This window comes from Gobius niger (assembly GCF_951799975.1).
Source record: "Gobius niger genome assembly, chromosome: 5".
Lineage (NCBI taxonomy): Eukaryota > Metazoa > Chordata > Actinopteri > Gobiiformes > Gobiidae > Gobius > Gobius niger.
Window position 1 is genome coordinate 12,385,425 of NC_136856.1, and position 25,561 is coordinate 12,410,985.

Consider the following 25,561-nt stretch of genomic DNA (forward strand, 5'->3'; position numbering starts at 1 on the left):
TGACGAGGGCAGTTGTGCAGCTGATGATATGTTTGCGTTAAATGAGATTGATGGCTGATCATGGCCGGGAGATTCACAATGCGGCCCTGACAGCGGTGGGAGGGGAAGACGTAGAAGTTGGTTGACTGATAGAGCGATATAGCCTCATGTTTTATTCACTGATAACAGTATCTCGGCCCCCTCGAACTGCCCCTGCTGCTAACACACAGTCGGGACAGGCGCCATTTCTCTTGCTCTGTCTTCCTCTTCCTTCTTCTGTCCCTCCTGTTTTGCATTCACAGCGCAATGCCACAAGTGCAATGTAATAAAAGTGACTGAACTCTTTGCGGTGCCACATTCCTGATCAATCCTCTCCTCTCTCTGCCCCTGATTGTAGGAGGTGATCTTGAAGCGAGCGGCCGACCTGGTAGAAGCCTTGTACGGCATGCCTCACAACAACCAAGTAAGAGCACACACACACACACACACACACACACACACACACACACACACACACACACACACACACACACACACACACACACACACACACACACACACGTAAACATTAAAAGGATATGTGTGCTCAAATGTTGACACAAACATCGATATGGCGGTGAAAAATGATGTTTGTGGTCTCGGACTGCCGCTGCTGGCATCAAAGGCAGAGCTTCCACCCGTCCTCATGCGCCCCGCTGTGCAACACGCAACCCAGTGGGCCCGCCAAACAAGCACAAACACGTTAGAGCCTGTTATTCAATAAACACAATGGGAGGAGATGTGATAAATACAAAATGAAGAGGCGGGGGAATTGTTCTGGATGTTGTTTCTCGGAGGAGTAGTGCTAAGTGACCGTTCTGCAGTTTGAACTTCTTGAACTTGTAGAATCTCTAACAACAATGACTTCCAGTGTGTAATTTTTGGGAATTAAGGGCTTTGTTAGTGAACACTCTTGCACTGGGAGTTATGATCTGTATTAATTGTTGATGCTTGGAAATTTAGCCTTGCCAAACAGCAGTACAGTTTTAGCTAATCCATCTTATAAGAGGCCATAATATAACGCAGAATTACTCACAAAAAGGCTAAAGCAGAACTAAGTAACTTGTTTACCTTAATATATCCTTTCCGTAGTTCCTCTGGGAGTAATACAAGTGTTAATGTGATGATTTGGGGGTCTTTCATCTCCCCCGGTGTCTCTGGCCAGAAAACCACAATTGCAACTTCGGTGCCACCGGGTCGGAGCCACCATTACACACTAATGGAATCACGAAGAAGAAGCTAACAGGCTAGCGGGCAAGCACCACTTAAACAGTATTTACACTAAAGCCAAGTTTGAGTGAAAAAAATGTATCTCCATTGTGTAATTAGATGTACAATATCCCTCTATCCCTTTGTCTTTTCTGTCAGCGTAGTATTTACTCTCATGGTTAATTAAAGAGTAAAAAAACGCAACATGCTACGACACCTGTAGTGGCGCTTATGGCCTCTAGGGGCACAAGTTACTTACTTACTTACTGCTTTAAATAAAAACTTGGCATAGTACAAAGAAGAACCCATTCTTATATTTCCAGATGTTAAGGGCTGTGGTTTCTGAGGAGTCATCCATCATCCTGTTTGTGATTTGTTGAGTTAGTTCCAACCTACAAAGCTACAACGTTGCTTCAGTCCTCTAAACTATCTTTCATGTAACTAACCCCTGGCCCTGATGCAGAAGCTGGATTAAAGCTGTTTTCCGAGCGTGCAGGATGGAAACTCGAGAGGCAGCGTCAGGCTAAACATTTGATGAGGCTGTTAATGAGCCCTGCCTCCATTTACTGGAAGCAATCCCAGCTCTCCCAGTGACCACTGATAAAAACCACTCAGCCTGCTAGGTTTACAGTATCACCAGTAGACATCTAACATACTTGCGAGGCCATAAAGGCTGCCTGCATCATATTTTTCCTCTCTCCTTTGCTCGTCTTCTACCCGGCCTGCAGTGCTGACCAAAGCTGTTTTTTTTTTCTTTCTTTCTTTTTGCCATTGTCAGGAGATGATTTTGAAACGAGCAGCAGACATCGCGGAGGCACTGTACACAACGGTCCCGCGGGGGCACAACCAGCTGTCGGGCCTGGGCAGTGGTCCGGTCCACGCCGGGATGATGGTCAACTCCTTCACAGGGTCAGAGGTGGCGCAAACGGCCAACCAAGGTGAGACTGGGAGAGAGCATGATGATAATATTCATGAAGTTTTGGGTAAAGTCACTTTGATTGGAATTATTCTGTGTGTTTTTGCTACTGGTCCAAGCATTACAAACATAGTAATAAAGAGCAAAGGAGAAACTAATTCAGCATTAAACTGAATAGGCCTCTTTGTCATTACTATTGTATACTGATAATCTTGGGAGTCTTTTCTGTAATCCTAGCCTTTTTACTTACAATCTAATTTTAACATGGAAAACACAATAACAGACTGTGTAGAGGAGAGGGAATGCCATTTCAATCCATTTTCCTAAAATGTTGAAAATGTTGTGTACCGTTGTGTTGCAGTCAAGCTTAAGCTATAAGGGTCATCATAAGGTTATTTATAAAGTCCAAAATATCAAAACAGCTTTCCCATCCTTGCTAAAAAAAAAAAATCCAATCTCAGGGCTGTGTTGTTGATTCCTGCTCCACAACATTTTTTAAAAATGTAAATCTATCGGGATATTTGGGAATTCCTGTTTGTTTAATAATGCTGATCCCAAATATCCTCCATATCCTCCCTCCATATTATTGAAGGGAGTCTCAATAAGGGCATCTAGCATTAATCATGAGCCATTTTGATACAAATCACTATACATCAGAGGAGCACAAAGAAACAGAGAATACAACATCAGCTTCACTACCGTACTGTGATTTTTACTGTGTGACAAATTTGGGCAAAGATGTGAACAGAGCGAGAGAGAAAAAGAGGACACTCGGATTCATAAGGGGAAAAGAATGTAGAAGGAATTGGGGAATACTGTAAATGTGCGCGAGGTGAGAGAGTGACGAATGGAGAAAAGGAGAGTCGCGGATCTGGAGTGGGATGGAGAAATATGAGCGGGTCCTAGGGGTGTGTATATTAGACTGGGGTCGGCCCTCGTCTGACAGAGAGAGATGCGGGTGCAGTCAGGGCGCATTCATCACGCCTATCAGGGGAGCAGCGTCTCAATACTTCCCAATACGCTTCATGTGGAAATACGTATCTTCCACACATGTGATCATATATACGCCGTACTGGCTGCCTCGCTGTTCCTTACTGCTAGGTCAGATTAGGTTACAGGAGAATTGATATTTGTGTCGTCAAAGTCACTCGAGCCCTCAGGTGTAAGCCCTTTGTTTGACCAAAAGCAGGTAATGTTAAAAATTCCCCCATTGTCAGCGAATATTTATAGATCATCTCTTTCCAAGTGTCCCTGGAAAGCGTGAAAGAGAGCAAGAGCCTGTCAGAGAAATACTGCTTCTCCTCTTTATAAATTAGAGTTGGGCAGCGCAGGCCTGTTACACTTAATTGCCTTATCAATATATCTAATTCTGAGCAGGAGCCAGCGAGGTTAACGACTTGGTGTTTGAGTAGTCAGATTGCACTGCACGGCTCCTCCTCGTATCTTCCTCCTCTGCTCTGTTCAAAGCTCTCCCCACTCTCCCCCGCCATATGCTGTCTAAGATTTTTACTTTGGGCTTACATTGGTGCAGCCATTAACCGTGTAAGGAAAAGGGTAATTGGCAGCTGTGCATGTAGTGCTTTCTCAGTTTGTTTTGTCTACCATCTGCTAAACCCCTAACCCCTGTTTCTCTCTCTGTCTCCCTCTCTCTCTCTGTTTCCTGCTCCATAGGTTTCAGTAGGAGTACGAGCAGTGTGTCCCCCCACGGTTATGTCCCCAGCACCACTCCCCAGCAGAGTAGCTACAGCTCTGTGTCCACTAGCATGAATGGCTACGCTAACTCTGGCATGGCAACCCTGGGCACCTCGCCCAACTTCCTCAATGGATCAGCAGGCAACTCGCCCTATGCTAGTGAGTAAACACAGCACGCGGCAAATGTTAGACTAACAGCAACCCTTTATGTCTATTATGTCTGGTGCACAAACACCGATGTGCAGGGCTTTGTGGAGAGAAGGGCTCTCATATAGTGAACAGTTAACCCAATGACACCATAAAGATAGCAACATGAAAACTCTTTCAGAATAAAAGTGAAGAAATAAATACATTATGTATCACTGTATGTATATCAGCAGGTCAAATTCATCTGATTCCCTTCATTCATTACCCTAAAGTGTCAGATTGCTGAGTGCTACAACAAAGGCCATAGTTTATAGCTGTGAGAACATAAAGACTCTTTATTAAGAGTTTGTCCGTAAACACTGCAGAAACAGTGGTGAAAGTGAGGCATCAGGAGAAGTTCAGCTGGCTCATCTGTTTCTGTAAGAACACAGTCAAACACAAATCCCACTTTATTGGCCTGGGGAACATATCACCTAGCGCCCCCCTTCAGCACAGCACACACTCACCCTCTACATTAAAGACCCTTGATTAAATCAATAAACTAATTGCTAGAGAAGCAATTCCATTTCAGCTCTTTGATTCCTGGGTGTTAACAAGTATTTTAACAGGCTCATCGGCCCCACACAGACACTTTCAATCAATGGCCCCTCGGCCTGCCTTTGTAGGTCCAATTTTCATTAATTGATTAGTTAGGCCCTTCATAAATGGATTATGACTTTATTGCGAGGATTTGTCAGGAAGAGCCATAAAGGCTAAGTGTTGGATAATAACAACAATAAAGTCAGCAGCAGATATCAGGGGGCAGGTGAAATACGACTGGGCTGATTGTAAAATCACTGAGGGGGAAAATGCTCTTAGCGTATAAGCCGACAGAAGACAAACGGAGACATGGCGGCGGACACTGATGTCACAGAACAATTGAGATGTGAGGATTAACTCAGAGTCAAGTCAAAAACAAAAATATTGTGTGTGAATATTGTTTTGTCATGTCTCCCATCTGCTAAAATCTTAATCCTCCCCAAATCATGGACAGCAACAGATGCTACCAGTCAGTCCGAATAATTTATTACAGTATATGCCTTTTACTATGTCCGCTAAAGCTGCATTTGCAAAATTCCCCCAAAACAAATTACAGTTTCTGCTCATAAAGTTGCCAAAGGGAAGTGTTTCAGCAGCCATAGCGCATCCTTAAGCATAGGATGAGTCATCAAAACAGGCCCATCAAACAGGATACCCAGAAAAACAAAAATGCTTGGGGTTGTTTTCAGATTTTCCAGTATCTAGACATATTTTTACCTGAGCCAGAGCTATCTCTGCGCCAAGTGCTAGATATTCACATTAAGTTGCAAAATATATGAGCCAGATGATTTCAGTCCAAACTGTTATCCCTCCTACCATTGTCCATTGACCAGTCCCTTTCTGTCCGTCCCGTCTGCCTGTCCTGTGCCCTCGCCCCTCTCTCTAACCTCATCCCTCTCTCTCTCACCTCTCCTAACCCCTCTTACCTCCCTGTCCCGGCTCCGTTACCCATTCAGTTGTTCCGTCTAGTCCCACCATGGCATCGTCGACCAGCCTACCCTCAAACTGCAGCAGCTCCTCTGGGATCTTCTCCTTCTCACCGGCCAACATGGTGTCCGCCGCAGTCAAGCAGAAGAGTGCATTCGCCCCTGTTGTGAGACCACAGAACTCCCCTCCGCCCACGTGCACCAGCGCCAACGGCAACGGCCTGCAAGGTATCGACAAAATGACATTCACCTATTACTAATGTAAACATGCAAAAGCTAAATACAGCTCAGGGTTGAGGCAACAAAATGTGTAAGATTTTTGGGATTCACGGTGCATTCGACAATAATTAACTAACAGAGATATAGTAAAATCCTGGAGTTGTCGTTCACATTGAAGCATTTGGACACTGCAGTGTGTTAAATGTGACCCTGAGTAGAGTTGATCCGCAACATGTTTTCATTAGAAACTAACCAGAATTTTGCTCTCTTGTTATGTCAGTACTATATAGTTTATAAATAAATATGAAAATGTATAAATTATGAATAAATCAAACATTATTTTTTACAAAGAGTCTCTATGGTCTGCATACGATATTGGCTGCTCAATTTGCACCTCCTTTCAGATTATGTTTTGTGATATGTTAAGCATGTTGCTTTCTCTTCTTCACTTTTTAAATATTAATTCTCACCTTTCTTTCCGCCCCTTTCTGTCCCCTCTCTCCTTCCTCCTCACTTCCTGTTTGGTGCCTTCTTTTCCTGCCTCACTTTAGACCAGTCTTTTGTGGACTCTAGCAAGTACTCCTCAGCCAGCTCTCTGCAGGGCCTGGCCTTCTCCTGAAGTATGTCTACTCTTTTATTTTTCTTTCATTTATATTCACTTCTACCGCATATGTTTGTGCCATGGATTTATAATAAAACTCAAGAGAGATTGTCGGTGTGGCAAACGTGGCGGCCATCTTATATTGTAAGATTTTATTTTAAAATAGACAATAATTTCATTGACCACAGGTAAAAAAAAAAAAAAAAAAGTTACTGTATAGTTTTATAATTCAGACAAGTCCAGCTGTATTAGAACACATTTTCATTGGAATATGAAGAAATATTAACCCACCAAAACCTGCATCAGCCTGTTTTATACAGCGATATGGCACGTGCTTGTCCCAATGCTGACGTTTATTATTGAAACTATATTTTTTTCTAGATATTTTTACATATGGTTGAATATGAACGCACATATAATCATCAAATGAACATTGTAAATTAAAATAAAGTTACAATAATAAGTAGTCTCCTATTAGTTTTAGAGTGCTTGAGTACAGTGGACAATCGTAATATGGCCGCCAGAGCAGTACATTTAACTTCACTGGCTCACACTGACAATGTCCTATCTTGAGTTATAATATATATCTGTGGTTTGTTGGCTCATCCTGCCCTACCCTTCCTCCTCCACCTCTTCTTCTTCTCTTGCTTTTATTTGTTCTCCAGACTTGTCCCTCCGACCACATGGCTCCCATTTCCTGTATGAACTTCCTGCTTCCTGTCTTTGCTATAGCATTGGATAGTATAGGAAAAGAGGGGGGGTTCGGATTCTCCATCAGGATGCTACATGGCGTTTTGAGGGGGGAAAATGATGGATAGGAATCTTTATCACGACCAAAAGCTAAGCACTTCCTCGCTTCCTCTGGCGGGGCGTTGATGACCGCTGACCACAGTGACCCATGTGGCCATTGGACACTGCACCTCTCCTATCCACACGCACACACACAGTTAATCCCAACAAGCCGGAGACACTTAGGAAATAACCAGGGAATTAGTGGATTGAAGAGGGAGAGGGATCAATAGGCAGCCAATATGTTATATGAAAAATTCCTTCTCGTGATGGCTCATGCGAGGGAGAGCTATAGGAGGCAGGAGGTGGGGAGGTAAAGATAGAGTAGCATAAGCCAGATATCAAAGGGAATGAAACGGGGAAACATAGCGCCTTGTGGAAATCTCAAACCCTCCGTCTTTTTTTTTTTTTCCTTCAAGTGTGAGCATAACTTCATCACGTCTGTCATACCGCACCTCCTGTCTCTCGCTCAACAGGCCGCGTAACTGCTAACAATTAACAGTGTCAGCTCTTGCATGAAACTATTCAGACAGCCTGCAAAAAAAAAAAAAAAAGTTGAAATGTTTTGATTCGGAGGCCTTCGTACGGCGAGATAATGAGAGCGTCGTCTTTGTTCAGCAGATGCCCGAGTGCATTTGCTATGGGACTGTTGTGATGACAGATATAACACAGCGATCACATGACTGACCTCTCTCTGTCTGTCTTTCTCTCTTTTTTTCCGATTTTTCTCTCCCTCCTCCCCCTCTTTTCCCACAAGCAGTGATTGCCGGGATGATCGTCCCGCCTATGTAGAGGATCTGGGGTAGGATTTGGGAATGCTGAAGGGGAAAAACTGACACGGTAACGGAGCCTGGCCAGTCACCGCTCTCGTTCTGACCCCCGAAGGAAGCGTCGAAAAAAAACTCTTCAACTCAGGCCTTTCCATTTGGGATCTTGCGGAATGGGAAGGAGACACAGCGGGACAATAGCAACCTTTGTGATGTTGTTTTGGTTGATTTAGTGTAGCTTGTCCGACACCACGTGTGTAGAGACTGATAGTTTGCCCACAGTGTGACACTGACCTCATGAAAAGAGCATTTATTTATCCGTCATTGTTTATGCCTCGACGGTTTGGGTTTGATTACCAGAGGCCCCACGCCGTCTCGCCATCCATAACTGACACAAACAACAGAGGAGTTTGAATATGAAGTTTACGTAACATCTTCTCACAATAGAAGTCTGCGCTGAAACCACAGAACAACACGCTGGCCAAGTGGAATCAGGTCAACAACAGGAAAAAAAAAAAGAAAATGGATCAAATCAACCCTCAATTCTGCTGCTATTCCTCCCATAAATCGAACCACGATTGCAACATCAGGCTTTTGTTTTGTTGGGGCTGGTGGTTTGGCTTTGTTTGTTTGTTTGACTTTAATAAAAAACTGTGAGGATTGAGCTGTTTGCAATATGCTTTTCTGCGTGTCATTTCGAATTAGCCAAAATCACGACTTTTGCTTTTGTTTTGTGAAGAGATTTTAGAAGAAAAAAAAAAAAAAGAAGACTTGAAAAAGCCAGAGGATGTGTGCGTCCAGCCAGCACTGTACTGAAAGAAGTCTATAGCGAATATCAAATTGGAATAAAAGTGTGATATATGTGATATATTTTTGTATATACAAATCTTTTGGGGTTTTCATTTTTGCAATAGCTCTAGTTTGAAATGTAAAATGTCTTAAGGCAGCTTCTCAGTACAGACGATAGATTTACTGTGTGTTGTCAAAAATCTCATATCTGCGAAAACACGAGAAACAAGATTTGGATACAAAAGGGTTTTCTGTAAAATATCCTATAAATACTGTATTTATCCCTTGTATTTGTACATTGCCTCTCACTCCGTTTTGTGTTGTGTGAAGTGGACACAAGTCGCCGTGTTTTTGCGTTTCATTACTGTCTCTATTTAAATGTGACTCTTTTTTCTTTCTTTTTTTTTACCATTTTGTTTTGTAAGTACCACGCTTCCATTTTGTTGACTCAAAAAAAAAAAAAATCCATTGTCTATTTTTGTATGATTTGTAAGTTAATAAACCCTTTCAGTTTTATGTTCTTTTATAAATGTTTATTGTATGGCAAAAAGTAGCATCTTATTCAGAGTATTTGGTTGAAGTAGTTTTTTTAAGAATATATACACACATTAATATATATTGTAAATTTATATCTTTTTTTTTTGTTTGTTTGAGGCTTTGATAATGATAATATGCATGGGTTCTTCTCCTGAGTGACACTTTTGATTTTGTGAGCAAACCAAGAGGACTTACAAAAATGTTCTTTTCTTTCCCCTTTCTTTTCTGTTCGCTCCCCGTTTGTCCTGTCCTTTCCTCCCCCCCGTTATTTATGCCTGCTAACACGCTGTATCTATATATTTCTTTCTATCATTTCTGTCACTGTAATCTGTACCAGCAGTCTAGATGCCTTAACAATGCAAAACCCATTCTTTCATTCAATCACGTGTACAGTTTTTTCTACCCGTCACCACAATTGTCTATTGCCACAAAAAGGAATTCATGGGAAACTTTGAAGGGGGACAGACAAGCACAAAAAAAAAGACAAAAAAAAAAAAAAGAAGAAAAACCTCGCTCTCGATGCTTTTTGGTGGTTTAAAAAAAAAAAGAAAAAAAAAAAGAAAGCCAGACTGAGAATACAAACAGCCATAGTTCAACAATCACACAGCCCTGAAATCCACGCGAGACAGCAGTGACTTTAAAGGACAGACGGCCCAGCGTCCCACCGTTTTTTGTAGCCGTTATGTAGCTTTCTTTAATTATTATTATGTTCTTCGTGATCAGCATGGCGACATATACATATGGTAGGGTAGCACAACTTGAATCAAGCAACACAAAACTCAACACTCCAAAATAGCAGAGATGGGTAGAGCAGACAAGATTATACTGGAATGTCCTTTATTGAGTAGAAAATAACAATATAGAAAGCGTAAATGCTGATGTTTTGTATGCACTATGTCAAACAATTGCTGGGTTGCAGGTGAGATCACAGCCTATACTATTACATAGAGGAAAAAATATTTTGTTTTTGAGGAAATCTTTGGTCTTGTACAGAGAGATCATGGACCCAGTGACTGATATTAATGATCATTTTTCTAATTCATACATTTTCTTTTAAGCTATGACTTGTAAATGTGTAATGCTGTTAATAGGTAAAACTGGCTCCTGGGTCCAGTGACAGCATCACATTCTAGAACCTGCAACCCAGCAATCGCAAATATTCCTTTAAGCTAAAAACATGAAACTATGGATGGATTTCAATCACTTTTTCTATTATGGACAACACCATTTTCGAGGACTTTTCACTCTTCAAATGACATTTTATTTACTCTTAATTGCTATGGAAACTGTCCTCAAAATTCATCACTGTGAAGCCCATCTATAAACTACAGATACCGTAGAAGCCCAAAGTTTTGCACAGTAGTTTTGTATAGCTCATATATTACGGAGGAAGAAGTCAAAAGTATGCAGTGTCCAAACTACTTGTCAAGTTAACAAAAGGTTAAATCGTGTTAAATCATGTCAGCACTACCCACCTCTGCTATTTAGCTTTATAACAAAACAGTTTCGATGTGAGCGTTCTGAACAAGTGTGCAGGCACTAAAGTTAAAGCTGATAGGCCGTCCACTTCCCTGCAGCTCTTTGTGTGTCTTTAGGCTGTTGCCAGACGCAGAATAGGGCTTTTCTCTCCTGCTTTTCTTTTACCGAAGCCTGGTTTTGTTAAGTGGTCAGAAAGGAGCGTTTTAACAGAGGCGCCCGCTGACAGACGAGTGTTTTTTGGGGGGCACTTGTGCTGGTCCGGGACAGGGCAGAGAGGGGAGGTGAGGGGAGGGGAGGGAGGGGCAGCAGCGCCGTATCCGTTTCAAATGAACTGCAGAGGTCTGTTGTCATACAATGGCTTCTTTGTAAAAGCTCCATTCTGATTATGAATATTGGTAATGGGTCATAAAGTTTTGTACTTATAGGAAAACACAAAAAAAAGATGCAAACCAAATAGCTGGTGTCTATTTTTTCCTCTGTTTTGTCTTTGACTGCAATTACACTGAACAGCTCGATGATATAAGGGAAGAAAAAATCTACTGTATAGATTGTTATTGTTTTTGATGAAATCTGAGCTGTAAGATAACTTTTGGACTCTCACAATGTTGAATTAAAGTTACCTCTTGTCTGTGACCGTGTCAGCTGTCATTGTGTCGATGCAAATGTGTTTAGTTTGGCTCCGAAATCCGGCTCACCTATATCAAGTGTGTCTTTGTTGATACAAAATGTCATTAGTGGGAAGCTGACAGGCGTGTGCTAAAACATAGACACGCAGCAGGTCAGAAACAGGCCTCTCTCCGCGGTAATGAATCTAATTTATTAATGCATTACTGATGGCATGGTGAACATGGTTAGCCTGACAAGTTTCCTCCTAAACATATTAGTTAATGATGATTCCAAGGTTATTAATTGCAAACGCACCAGCCCACCATAATTGAGTCATCATTTGCATAGCCGGTCATCAGCATAAAATTAATTTATTTTTTATTATTTGCATATTTAATTTAGAGGCCACGCAATTGGATTAGCTCAGGGAAAAAAAAACAGCGCATCCCGAGTTTCTGCTGACCTCAAAAGTGTTCAGGGTCTCCACGGTAACAGGAAGCATCCGTGAACGCCGCGAGGGACCTGCTGGAGGGACCGGGGAGTTCTGATGAAATAAGGCCTTGTAAACAGTCCGCTGATGTGGATGCTGGCGTCTTAATTGCCCATAGGTTCATAACAGCATGTTCGGCTCATATATCTAATAACAGAGTTGATAGTTTGCTGACAAAGAGTAAAGTGGGCTGTAGTGCAGTGCGATTTAGCGGTAAGAGGTGGGATATTGAATTATGGAGGTTACACACTCAGTGCTTGGGAAAATGAGTCCTGGAGGCTAATGTTTTTGATTAGCGAGCCAAGCACCGCTGCCGTGTTGCGCACCTTGCCTGACTCCTGGGATTCGACTTTGTCGAGCGCGGGGCTATGGCAGCATGTAGCGCACACACACTCATAAATCATAAATACACATAGACAAAAGGTGAAGCCATTTTGCTCTTTATTTCCAGCATCTTTTCAGGCGCTGTATAGACTGGTCAGTGTGGGAGTAGGACAATGGGAAGTGGGAGGCCCGGGGCAGCATAGAGTCAGTGCAGACCCTCTGGGGAACTTGCAATAAAGACTGGCTATTCCTGGAGAATTGCTGGGATACACGCGGCAGAGGCTTCACAAACATCAAGCAGGGTGCTGTTCAGGAGCCTCAATGCTACTAGTCTCCTAATGAAACATATTAATGCACATATTCCAACACTATCCCACTCTCCTCCCTCCTCCTCAGCGCGGACACATGAAGAGGAAGGCAGCGAGAGGCGTATTTGAAAGAAAAACAGGAGTCCCCCAGGGGATGCCTCATAAAAAAGGGAAAGGAATGGAAAAGGAGAGAGGAGAGGAGAGGAGAGAGGGGGGTACTCAGACCTAGACAGTGAGCACAAGACAAGCAGAGGTGGAATGAATATTAATAACACGCTATATTAGAAAATAGTCGGACATCATAGAGAGATGTATTGCAATGGGAGGCAGGTTTCTCTCTCGTGGTGTAGTGCCACAGTAGGTATCCACTCCAAATATGTACCCACACACTATATATAGTGTTATTGTATGGTTTCGGGGGCATGTACACTGTAGTTTTGTGTTTTCCATCATAAGTATATGTTGTAAATGGTTTAAGCTCTATAAAGGTACAAGGGGAAGAATGTATGTTTTTAGGTCAAAAAAGTGAATCTGTGCCATAAAAAGTGAAAGAACCTACTTGCCTTATACACAGCAAAGTAAACTTGAAATGAAGGGAAATTAACATGGCAAGGGGCTAACAGATTAAAAGTCATTAACCCTAGAACACTATTGCCGGGTGGTTTTCACCTCTGATGGGCTGGGTGTTTCCCTAATCCAAAACACCATATTTCCTACAGGCACGTGTTTAGGTGATTTTCACCCAGCAATAGTGATAGAAGGCAGGGTAGGGTTGGCAATCTTGCCCCGTTTCAAGGTTGACATTCAGTGCTGCCACGTTTATTTTGCCTACTTCAACTACACCTTTGCTCCTGTCTCAGAGTTCGGTGTCTCTGGCATCCCATCAAGTGAGTAACACATAGTTATTCAGTCAGCTGGTCATTTATACCCATTCAAAAATCACATATTTTGTTTCTCTCTCCTGTGGCTAGAGAGAAGTCTCACATATCCCAGGAATGGATTTTTAGGAATTTTTTGTTCCCAAATTCCTAATTTTGGAGCATTTTTATATGGTTCTCTCATGATGCTTTTCTTTCATTTTATTAGACATGACACAGTTTAATGTAAAAGAACACCACTCAAATGTGTCATGTAATGTCATGTTTTGATAGATTTTGATGGCAAGTACGGGTGTATTATCTCGGGTAAAAATCACGCGTGTTAGTGATGGTGTTATGAATTTGAGCGATAGAGTTCTAGGGTTAAGAGTTGTCAAAAATTAAGACCAGTAAGCCTGTTGTTTCACTGGTAAAGTGCCAGTCTCAAACATGGATCAATTGAAAGGTATATCTCCGGGTAAACCAGCATATAACTTGGACAAATCATTAACTCAAAACCCTAACCCTGGAAAAAAGCTCTGATATAATGATGTCTGAAAACACGGGGCAGCAGAGCTAAACAAAATGTCAAAAGGCGAGTGAGCATCTTTACGTAACATCTTTTCACATGAGTGGCCATTGGCCATCTCGGTGAGGAGGAGTTGAACCTAAAGAGAGTAATTTGACCTTTTATTTAACTAGGAAAGTTGTTTTTGGAAGAAGTGGAAGCTGCAGCACTTGGAGGACATCTATGTGGACTCAGGGAGAACAGGCAAACTCCGCACAAATAAGGCCCACATTATCAAACCCGGGACCTTCTTGATGCCAGACCAAAATGCTAACACAGGGTTTATACAGGTAGCAGCAAGTCAAATGTTTAATGCGCTACCAGATTTTTAATGCCACATGCAAAGAAAATCTATGCATTTAGAATTTATTTACAAAGGAATGAAGAATTGTTTTTATTTAAAAGCAAACTGAACACAATAGGACACTTTGAGCAATAATTAATGTAAAACTGCATAAAAATATCAATGTTCTACAAAACCTGCAACTGACTGTGTTTTGGACCATATTTATAGACCTTAAAGGAACAGGCACCGTTTTTACATCCTGAAATATGTTCTTACCTGAGCTTAGACGAGTTGATGCGTACCTGTCTGGTCATTGTGCGTACGCTCAGTCAAGCAAAACGACCAAAGGTGTTGCTAGCATCTGGCCTTTCCCAGTGTATTCTTATAGCTCTAAACAGGGGTGAAGTTAGAAGTTACCACACTCTTCCACGGGCACGCACAAAGACCAGACAGGTACGTATCAACTCGTCTAAGCTCAGGTAAGAACATACTGTATCTCAGTATGGAAAAACTGTGGCCTATTCCTTTAAATATAAAAAGGTCAAACAATGTTACTATCTTCCAAAAAAAATTATTTAAGGCCTATTGGAATCAATTTAACACTTTTTAATGACAATTAAGGCCTTAATTTTAGCACAATTCATTCAATGACTTTTCAATGCCCCTCGGAAACCCTCTAACTGCTGTGCCACCAGACAGCCCAAAGCTTAACATACAGAGGCTTATTTAGTCGGGTGGTCTGTTTTATTTGATCTGTGTACATTCGTTTCTCACATCTTCAAGAGGCCCCTCTGTAAATTGGCACAACACACCGGCTCCTCGTCTTCATGTGAGTTTTGCAGGTGCACGGTCTTCCTCACATCTGCATGGAGGTGTGTGGCAGGAAGACAGAGCAGGCGGGAGTGCGGTATTGGAGGGTGCGTGTGGTCGTTTCCCACAGTAATTATCCCCGAGACTGCGGCTGTCTGTCTATGATCTGTGTGCTACCTGTCACGCCGAGCCTATGCTTTATACTGGCTGTAATTGCTGCTGCTAATTTACTGTGCGTTGGTCTAATGAGTGGGGAGGTGAGGGGCTGGGGTATGTAATGGATGTTAGAGAGATATAGAGATAGAGAGATGGATTTCAGCACTGCCGCTAGAGACGGGGAGAGAGGGGAGGAGGCCAGGGAGCTGTGCATGTTAAGCAAGCATGTCGAACACTTATCTTTATTGTTCTACTAAAATGAAAAAAAAAAAGACAAGAAGAGATTAGTGCTTTGCTTCATAGCCTAAGATGACAATGTTTCCATTTAGTGAAGCCAACGTACAGGGACTGATCTGCTCTGAATAGAAATGACTGCTTAAAGACAGGACATGTGATATTTAACTCATATTACTCCATAAATATCGATCTACATTGCTAGAAAATAATCAGACAGGCTCTGATAGCAGGGCTGTCAAAATACAAGAAACCAACCCGTATGTGCCAGCCCTGTCTTGGTGTGCAGCTCTGCACCCGCTGCTTTGGTCATGATCTCCTCTTACCCCCTGTCCACCCAATGAAAGCCCTTCTTCAGTTCAATCCTGGGACTGTACGCAGCCCCCCTCACAGGAGCCCTAAGTAAGTACTAGGTATGTTGCTTGCTGTAGGAGAAAACACATTCAACAACAAAAAGTTGACATTAAAGCAGTACTAAGTAACTTGTTTACCTTAATAAATTATTTTCGTAGTAACTCTGGGGGTAATACAAGTGTTAGTGTGATGATTGGGGGTCTTTCATCTCCCCCTGGTGTCTCTAGCCAGAAAACCACAATTGCAACTGCCTACAGGTCGGAGGCCCCAATACACACTAAAAGAATTACGAAGAAGAAGCTAACAGGCTTTGGGCAAAGCTAACTTCGGCCTAGCACCACTTAAACAGTATTTACAGCCAGGTTTGAGTGAAAAAAAATCTCTATTGTGCAATTGGATGTACAATATCCCTCTCTCCCTTTGTCTTTTTTGTCAGTGTAGTATTTACTCTCACGGACAATTAATGAGTAAAAAAACACAACATGCTACGACACCTGCAGTGGCGCTTATGGCCTCTAGGGGCATGAGTAATTTAGTACTGCTTTAATGCGTATTTGACCTTTCAGTGATCCAGGTGGTTAGCTTGTTGCATTTGCTTTCCATTCCACGTAACCATGGAGACAGTTCTATCATCAGTAAAAACCTACCAGAAACCCTAAAAAACAATTGATCCTGGAGCATCCTAGAGGCTGCCCGGATGGAAAGTGACCCATATGCACTAATTTCATTTTGCATACAAAGTTACATAAAGCACTTTTAAGTCAAGGCGCGCGAAACTAAAATAAAATATGATCATAGTAAAGGTTTTCAAAGTCATCCTTAGAAAAACCTATGATGAAAATCTCCTGGACAATTTCACATTTTACCGGTTAAGTTATCATTTTTCTGTGGTTGTCCAATAAGAAAGGAGAATGAACTCCCCGCTCGTAAGATCCTATTTTAAAACCATTAAAAGTTACATCTAAAAGTACTCAATTAATTCCAAATTGAGAGTGAACATTCACATTCACCAAATCATTCATGCACTGATGATGGTCACAGAAATTGCAGGGAGAACCACGCAGATAGTAAGCGTACCACTGGGAATTCAACCCACAACCTCCTCGTTCATGGGCATAAATCACAAAAACCACCTTCTGTGCATTTGAAAATAGTCGTCTTCTCGTGCTATGCAATTTTACAGCGCAAACTTGTTGAGCTGCAAGCTGGTTATCACCAGCTTTGAAAATAAGCAAACAGCAAAATCTGACTGAAATGTAGCCAGAACCCCTGAGTCACCATTTTCTTCTTAATTATAAAGGCAAATTCATGAATAATATAGTTTTATTCCATTTACTCACGTGCTAATTAGAGCTGGAGCCAAAGCCTTTTTTCCATCTACAGACAGATCGACGTTCCGACAGTCAGATATTAATGTCATTCACACTTTGAAGCACCAGTGGTATCGTGTGATGGGGACACGTCCACCCTTCATTTCTCCCTAATGAGGTCACGATAGAGGCCAGTGGTTTCGGGACACACGCGCACACACTCCTACACCCCTACGCGCGCACGCCCCACGGGCCCGGTCCCGTCCGCGAACAGCCGATTGACAGGGTCGCCTTTGATTGATGCACCACGGCGCCTCCACATGTTCTACAGCTCACTCATTTAATTATGTTTCCTAAGCGTCATTAACTGCCATTATATTCTATCATATTCTAATGAGAGAGGTGGCCAGTCGCAGGACAAGCTAATTGGTGATTAATGTTGTGTATCAGTAAGGGACGAACGCAAGATTGGACGTCTAATGGCACAATGCTGTATTTAAGTGCTGAATATGGGAAAAGACAAACAGAGGAGGGGGAATTAAACAGGGCCTGCTTTGAGCAAATAGATGTTTTCAGTTGGTTAATCTGCCTCATGCAAACGTACTCTCGCCCATCACTAAAATGCAAGCTCCAGGCTGGTGCTTGCAGATAGTTTTGTTGTGCTGCTCGTACAAAAAAAACACAATTTAGTTGCGTATGTTTAGTGAGTTTGTCATAGTACACTCAAGAACTTCTGAACAATGTGTAAAATACAGAGAAAGACACATCTAATTGTAGAGTTAAAATGTCCCCATTGTAGAGAAAATAAATGGAATATAAATGTTGAAATTGATGACAGCTAGAAACGAATTGGGGCTGTAGTTAAATCTCAACTACTTTTTTTCTTTTTTGCGTATTGAAAGTGGAAAAAACAATCTGGTACGCAAGCTTTAGTTCATTGTAAATACTCATAGCATAATTCTGATAATACGTATATTTCTCTAAGTATTGACGGGTGGGTTTATCGGTTCCGGCTCTATTTGAACCAGGCCCAAACTTTATCCTTCGAATCGATGCGTCCAGTGCCCTTCTCCTGCCCGCTCGCCTGTTTGTCTCGCGGCCGCCTCTTAGCTGCATTTCCAACACTTACTGAGATAATGGTGGGAGGGACGCGGCCGACATAACTCACCTGCTCCTCCAGATTAAGCGCTAACTCTGTATTGATGCAGTGCTTCACAGGTATGTCCACACACTCACACACACACACAGACACTATCGCGCAGTATTGACACGTCGCGTGGCTGTAGGTGTTTCCATTTAAGGTCAGTCGATGGCCTTAAGTATGTAATGTGAGGAGGGGGGTCCGTAAACATGTCAAATTAGCAGTAATGAATGAGCGGGATCGGGCAGGGGGAGCTGTCAGGGTGCGTGGCCAGGACAGTACATTACCCTCAGTTATCCCGGACTGCCCCGGACTCACGCACGGACACAGGGTGTAAACTAGTGCGCCACCTTCAGCGGTCACACACTGTGCCTTGAATGGTCAGAGGGGCTGATTGGAGACTATAGGACAAAACGAACAGCTGGTATAAAACGCAGAGGAAAAAAAATCCAAAAAGTTTGATTTTGCAGCACAATACGTGGTTGGTAAGGCCTTGAGTTCCAAATTTATTTCATGTTCTTTACATACTGGAAGGACATAAGCTCTTAAAGCAACAGTAGCATTGGTTTGATTCTGATGATGAACCAATTCTCCTGAGCAAGAAATTGACAAAACATAACAGGTATACCACTTAACCAATGTATGGTATGCTACATGTCTTGCTCTGAGTCTGAATAACCCACTCCCCAGATTAGGTAACACATTTTGAAACAGGGCCCTGTGATAAACAATCATATTCCAAGAGTGTTCAGTTTTTGAAACATGATTAAGTGCTTGATGATTTGAAGGCTATTCTGTAAGTGTAAGGGATCTTCTGCCATGGTGCAACAGCAGCATTACTCAAGACGAAGCTGGTATCTTGCACACAAACAATGGTGCGCCAGTGCTTGCAGCCAGTAGCCCGAGGATGTCGCTTAGGGAAAAAAAGGGGTCGACTGAGACGTGGTGTGCAGCAAGCAGCGCTGCTTGCTGCTTCCCCTTCGCCCTCCCCACCCACAGTCCATGGAAAATATTCAAGTTGGGAACGGTGTGTAGGACGAAAAAGCTTGGGGAGGGATCACTGTTGTACATAACATCACCAGGGTGTCTAGCCCCTGTTCACTGCCTACTGCGTCAGGTACAAAGCTGAAGATTTCATAGACCGTCTACTACAGCATAGTCTGGTCTGCAGCGCATTTAAAAACAGAAGATTGGGCCCTAAATGTTTTGCAAATACAATACATTACACATAACTGACCGCCTGAAATTTGATGAAATGTCAGTAGTGTATAGTTTACACACAATCACAATCCACCATCACTTTGACCAATGAGACGAGCTTTCCTGTGAACCATCCTGTCAGGTACAATCAGGAGGGAATCTCTACAGATTAGCACTTTAAGTTGATAGTTTTGGAATTTGTGCATTATACAGTATGACCCATACTTAGACTTGGTATCATGTAAGCCACAACTAAAAGCATTTTACACTCCAATTAGAAATGTGTTTCACATTTGATCCTCATAAGACGATGAGGAATTGGTGTCTCAGTTCCAGTTCATATAAATATTGGTGGGTGATTCAGACCAGGACACAAACAACAACAATCTCAAGTGCTAGTGCTAGAAGAAAACTATAAATGCTTTGAAGTCAATTCCACACGGAAACCATTAAAATCTGCATGTAAGATGTTATGAGAGCATATACTGACCCCACTAGCATCTACATAGCAAAAACCTGGCATACAATATTCTGTTTGTATTCTTTGTACTTGTTGAAGCTCCTGTTCCCAATATAGGTCCAGTGAAAACCAATTCAACAAGACTGACTGACATCTCCTTTAAGACCCGGCAAAGTTCAGCCGTGGTCTAAAAACAAGAAAAGATTGACAGAAACAACCAAAAAGACAGAAAAAATAATTGCAGGGAAAATAGATAGAAAGACCGATAGAATGGAGGGAAAACAAACTGCGGTATTTATTTTTTCTTCTCGGTGTTGAAACAGGAAAAGGACCTCGCGTTTAATAAACCATGAATCCTTTCACAGAGCGTTTGTATGTTATTCTATGGAGAAACAGATACATGGGGAGCAGCATGGGGGGAAAGAGATGCCCACTTCCAGGCTGCGTGTTAGTTTTGGGCCCGTAACAGTGTGTGGGAGAAGGGGAGAGGGGGGGGGGGATACATCCTCTCCCCTCAAGTCCTGGAAGAGAAAGCATAAATGAGAAAGATATACTTCCCGCATGTGTAAATGATTAAAGCCTTCTCCCTTTCGCTCGCTCCTTGACAGTTTGTGAAAATGGCTGTTTAACATATCCCCAGCGCTGCGGTGAATAACTAACCGTTTACCGCAACAATGCACGGACATCAATATGTGGTGAATGCTTAAGGAGAGAATACGCATAAACACGAACATAGATCTCCTGTCCTTAAGTTGTCTCCTTGCCCACTTTTCCTTCCTTCCTACTCTCCGTTTCCTTCCCGTTACAAAGGTCGATCCTGAATGAGACCCTGTATTTCCACCGGGGCCCTCGCCGCTGATATGTTTCTCTTGGCAGGTCAACCTTCTACTTTTGTCATTCACTCAGCATATTTGAACAAATTAGAAACATTAGAAACCAGGGATCGCAGCGATGTTTTGGTTCGGTTTCGAAACTCTCTCGGTCTCCCGCAATTATATTTCAAAACACGGGCGAATTGTTTGACAGCCGAGCGGAATATAACGCTAAAACAACTTTTTCATTAGAAACACATGCGGCTGCAATTAGCAACCCGGCATTATGGTAATGCGTGTTTGCTCCGGTTCATTCGTTGTTGTCGGGCGTGCGCGTATGTGTCTTTGTATGCTTGTCTATGCGCGCCCCTGTACTTGTGAGGGCGTCTGTGTGTGCGCAAGGGACAAAGGGACACAGTGCTCCATATAACAGCATTACAGATGGCTGTTGTGAGTGGTTGTGACAGTGAAAGCGAGTGAGTTCCCACTCCATACAGATGTACTCTGAGTGACCTTACAAACACAGTGGAACTAAAACAGGCCCCCTACCCTCTTGCGCGCTCTGGCACACACTGTCAATTCTCACTCAGCCCTCGCGGGGCACTAAAACGTGTTTCCCCAGCCAGGAATACATCAAGGGCCAAGAATATAAGCAGCAAGATGCATAGCTAAGGTCCAGGAAAGCATAACCTGGCCTATGTAAATATTGGACTGAAGGATTAGTAGTTTTTGCCACCTATAAAAGCAAAAGACGGGTATGCCAGGTCCGGATTGCGACCACAAGCTACTACTTTACCCCAGGATTGTTTGAGCAAGCAACCGCTGAGCACAAGGAGGATATTTCAACAAGTTCACTTTGCGAAGGAAAAGTGGGAAAACTAGAAATGACAGAAGCAATCTCAATCTTTCCTTCACCAAACCAGGACTTGACATCAGCACTAGCCAACCTGCAAACAGCGGGTAGATTTACATTTTGGATCGTAATACTTTCAGTCTTTCACTTGTATTTATTTTAGAAATTTATACCATTTAGGGCAACTGTGGAACAGCACTCACTGGAGAGTGGACGACAGTTTAAACCTAGTTTTGTTGTGTCCTTGGGTGAAACACTTCATAAGGGCTGGGCAATGTGAAGATACAGAATCCGTTTATGATCTTACCTTCTGCTAATCTGAAGAGATCGTCATTTTGTGAATCATGTCTTTCATCAAATACAGACAAATGCGGTTCACTTTTCACATGACACATTAATTCACAGTAATTCAACCAATTTCTGTTTAATGTGAACTCTCAGATGTAGCAGCCAAATAGTACAGTTATATTTTCAGGCAACTTAAAAAAAATTAGAGCTGACAAATTGTGATAACATCAAGATGATCTAGTCTCTAAGAGAGTTCTGATTTGAGTTTTGTATTTTTTGTTTGTTTTTGGATCGCCCATAACTGCGTCATCCACACTGTCCACTCCTGTCATAATATTTGACTGGTTGTGACAGGAAGTCTATTCAATAATGAAAGAAAGAGGGAGGCCAATTTCAAGTATTCAACATTTAAGTCCCAGATGTGCAACCTTTGACAAACATTTGCCAGAGCAGCATCAGCAAAAATCTCAATATTAAGCCCTCCACAAATTTCATTTTTCCTGTGACCCAAACCCTCTATGATGTTCAGGCAGATTTTTGTCCTCTTGTTCTTCCCCTCCTCTGAGCCAGCCTTTTGTGTTTTCTCTCTGATGGTCGATTGTGAAACAACAAGAATGTTTTCATACTCTGCTCGCTGTCAACCCACAACATTTGTTTCCAATTTGACGTGATTTTGAAACATGAATTCTTGTGGATCGCAAATGACGGCTCACACAATGAGCTCGAGCCACCTATCCTTCGAATCTCGTCTCTGAAAGCCTCCATTACTTTACTCACTTCCTTGCACCTCTCTCCACTTTCGGGGCCAGAGAAAGTCCCCTCATGCCGTAGTGTGGGAGAGATTGTAAAGTTTTCATTGAGCGCATGTGGAAGTGATTTGGCTGTAATCGTCTGTAATTGCGACTGTAACACACAGGCAGCCTGGAACGCATTGCCTTCATAACTCTCCTCCAGGGTCACTCAGGGCTTATCTCAATATTTAGCGTCTTGCCTGATTGAGTTATCATATCACATTTGCCGTTAAGAGCGGGGTGATGTCAACAGATGAAACCGGAGACCGCAAAATGTTGGTTTGAATCACAAAGGAGGAAGGTTCCTGTTTGAAAGAAGCAGACATGCATTAACAGGAAGCGGACTTTCTGACATTTAAAACTGCGCAGGAGATGTTAAGCTAAGATTCTGAAAAGAAATGCGCCATTACTGTATCCGGAATGTGAACCCAGTGCTACTCAACCCATGTCACTCTCAAGAACCCGTCCCGAGCACTTTGCCGCCGAGGTGCAAATGGCTGTCTCCTACGCCTCACTGCCCCAACGCTGCTCCTTCTCAGATCTGTCCATCACTGCTCCACCACAACTGCCCCCTCTCTGTCCTCTGTTCATTTCAGACTTGTCATTGTTAGACAAATGTTCCAGGACTGGGTTTTGGGGGAGAAAAACCATCTTGGAAAACTGCTTAAAATTATTCTGAACTTATTGAATTTTTATTATAAGGCTGCATGGTTTTAGGGTGGGGGAATATCTCTTGTAATTTTTCACATCCACAAGTTTTCAACTGTGAAGGATATATATTGCAAAACTATTACAATAATCTTGTTTTTCAGCACATACATAGTGGTCTAAACTACAGGTAGGTATTAGGTTTTATATGTAATGAATCCCAATAGAGATTTTTTAATTGTTTCAAATTAATCAAGCAGTCTTTGTGATTTGATAATTGTGATTTTGACTTAATTTTGACTTAAAGGGACTATACGAGTTAAAAATGTAAAAATTAAGTATTTTCCTCCCCCTTCATGTTCCAGCAATGTCCTAAAGTGTAGAATGAGCTCAGACCCATTCATCACAACTGCCTCTAAAGTCCTGCACTGTCACTCAAAAAGTTGTTATTTCGGGTCCAAATTGCCGTAATGCACGAGCTTTGTATAGAAGGTGCAGTTACACGTATGACCTGAGGTGGCAGTAGTGAGTATAAAATGGCCAACTTGCATCTAGCCCCTTTAACGCAGATAAATTGTGCAGCCCTATATTAGAGAACCATATCATCTTGAACATTCCCTCAAATCATTTCTCATCTCAAGCCTGTTTACCGCTTGTGCCAGTTCTGAGCTTCAATAAACAGAAAACTGCATCAGGAAGAAGGGTAGGCCTATGCATGCACTGCAAAGACATTTCAACATCAATATGCAAATCAGTGCTAGTTAAAAGGCAGAGCAGTTGTTGCAGCGACCTTGGAAGCATATACAAAAAGTGGAAAGAGAATGACAGCCACAAAACAAAACTGGAATAAAACTGCAATAAAAGACATCATCTTCAAAACTCCAGTAAGAGCTCTATTGGAACCACTGCTTTTGAGATACTTCTGCACTTTCCTCTGCACTAGAGGTCTGATCAGCCATCCTCACAGGTAAGACACTCCTTTGATGCTTATTTTGGAGAAAGTTGAATTTGCCTCCACCGTTTGCAGTAACTTCATCTCACACAAAGAGGAACTGGGGACAAGTGTCTGGATCCGTCGCGTTGTGCTCAGCCATCCTGATCCACGTCTCTAATGGCTCATTTGATTGTTCCTTGTAGCGCTCATTGGACGTTGGAGACCTGGAGCTGCGAGAGAAACCCTTATCATAAAGAGAGTGTCAGCTGTGAAGCCACTGAGCTACAAGTGATTAAAACCCTTCAACTAGGGGTTACTTCATCACCGTCATTAGTTATTTCTCGTCTTACCTCGTGGCGGTAAAAAACCCACAGAGCCGCGCCGCCCCGTCCCTTAATAATATTCACTCTGCCTCTGATACATTAGCCAGTGAGTGATAGGCCAAAGCCCCGGCCTAATTGCTTTCTTCTTGTAAAGTCTCAATTCATTGCTGCCGAGGAGACACGGGGATATGTGCTTATAACATACGCACATACGTGAACCCGGGACTCGCATTCGCACACTTGCACTTACCCAACCCACCTTCCAACTGCCGTTTTATGATGGATGGGGCTGGAGATGCATAGGGGGAGGAGAGGGAGGGACTGTGGAACTGCATGTGTGTGTGAGTGTGTGTGTGTGTGTGTGTTGGGAAGAAAGAAAAAGGGAGAGAGAGCTGGAGAAGCTGAGGAGCTCTGATTAACGACACAGAGAAGGGGTCCCAAAGGAGCTGGGGGAAGAGCACAAGTATCCAGGGCCAGCTCAGAGAGAGAGAGAGAGAGAGTTCACAGTGCAGGAGCGAGGTGGGGTGGGGGGGTGATGTTTTCTCTTCATATGTTTCATTAGAACACATTGGCAAACATGAATCTCTGCATATCCATCATCATCATCATCTGCAATAAGGGCCTTTTGAATGGCTAGCAGCTCCCATGTGGCATCCCCCATGGAGCACACCGAGGTACCGCCATAAGTTTGGCCTTTTACCAAGATGGGCAGCTTGTTTGTTCTGTAGCAAACTTGATCTCATTTGAAAACATGAGGGATATGAATGCAATGAGCACCAGTTATAGACTTACATGTAGTACCCAGAGTAAACATAGTTGAAAAATGTAGGGTGGACATTTGCACATTATCTTGCTTTGTTTTAATTCATTAAGAAGAAATATATAATTAATTGGAGGAATTGACAGAGGTGACCGGTACGTTATTCAGTTACTTGAGTAAAAGTATAGGTCCCTTTTGAATAACTATATATTCAAAGGGGATACAAATCCTGTGGAAAATAATAATTTTGCTGCTTCAAAAACTTGCCAACACCAACACAGCATCCTGTCTTGTCGTGAACCAGTGGCAAATGCATATACACACTACTACCTAATGTTCTTCATCATGAGGCTTAAAATAGAAAACTAAGGATCCTTTAT

At 42.5% G+C, this 25,561-nt stretch overlaps 1 protein-coding gene across 3 annotated transcripts in view; it reads left to right on the plus strand.

Annotated features, from left to right (window-relative positions):
* Positions 1-8,386, plus strand: part of LOC306963014 (transcription factor COE1-like) — a 33,948-nt gene extending 25,562 nt beyond the window's left edge. The window contains exons 6-11 of one of the 3 annotated variants that reach the window (XM_079556444.1): positions 377-442; positions 2,006-2,165; positions 3,815-3,994; positions 5,518-5,715; positions 6,258-6,326; positions 7,854-8,386. In XM_079556444.1, the coding sequence (XP_079412570.1) occupies positions 377-442; positions 2,006-2,165; positions 3,815-3,994; positions 5,518-5,715; positions 6,258-6,325 (672 nt within the window). In that variant the 3' untranslated portion in view covers position 6,326; positions 7,854-8,386. The remainder of the gene's footprint in view (positions 1-376; positions 443-2,005; positions 2,166-3,814; positions 3,995-5,517; positions 5,716-6,257; positions 6,327-7,853) is intronic. The other 2 variants (XM_079556446.1, XM_079556445.1) reach the window with 2 other exon arrangements.
* Positions 8,387-25,561: the final 17,175 nt, after the last annotated feature.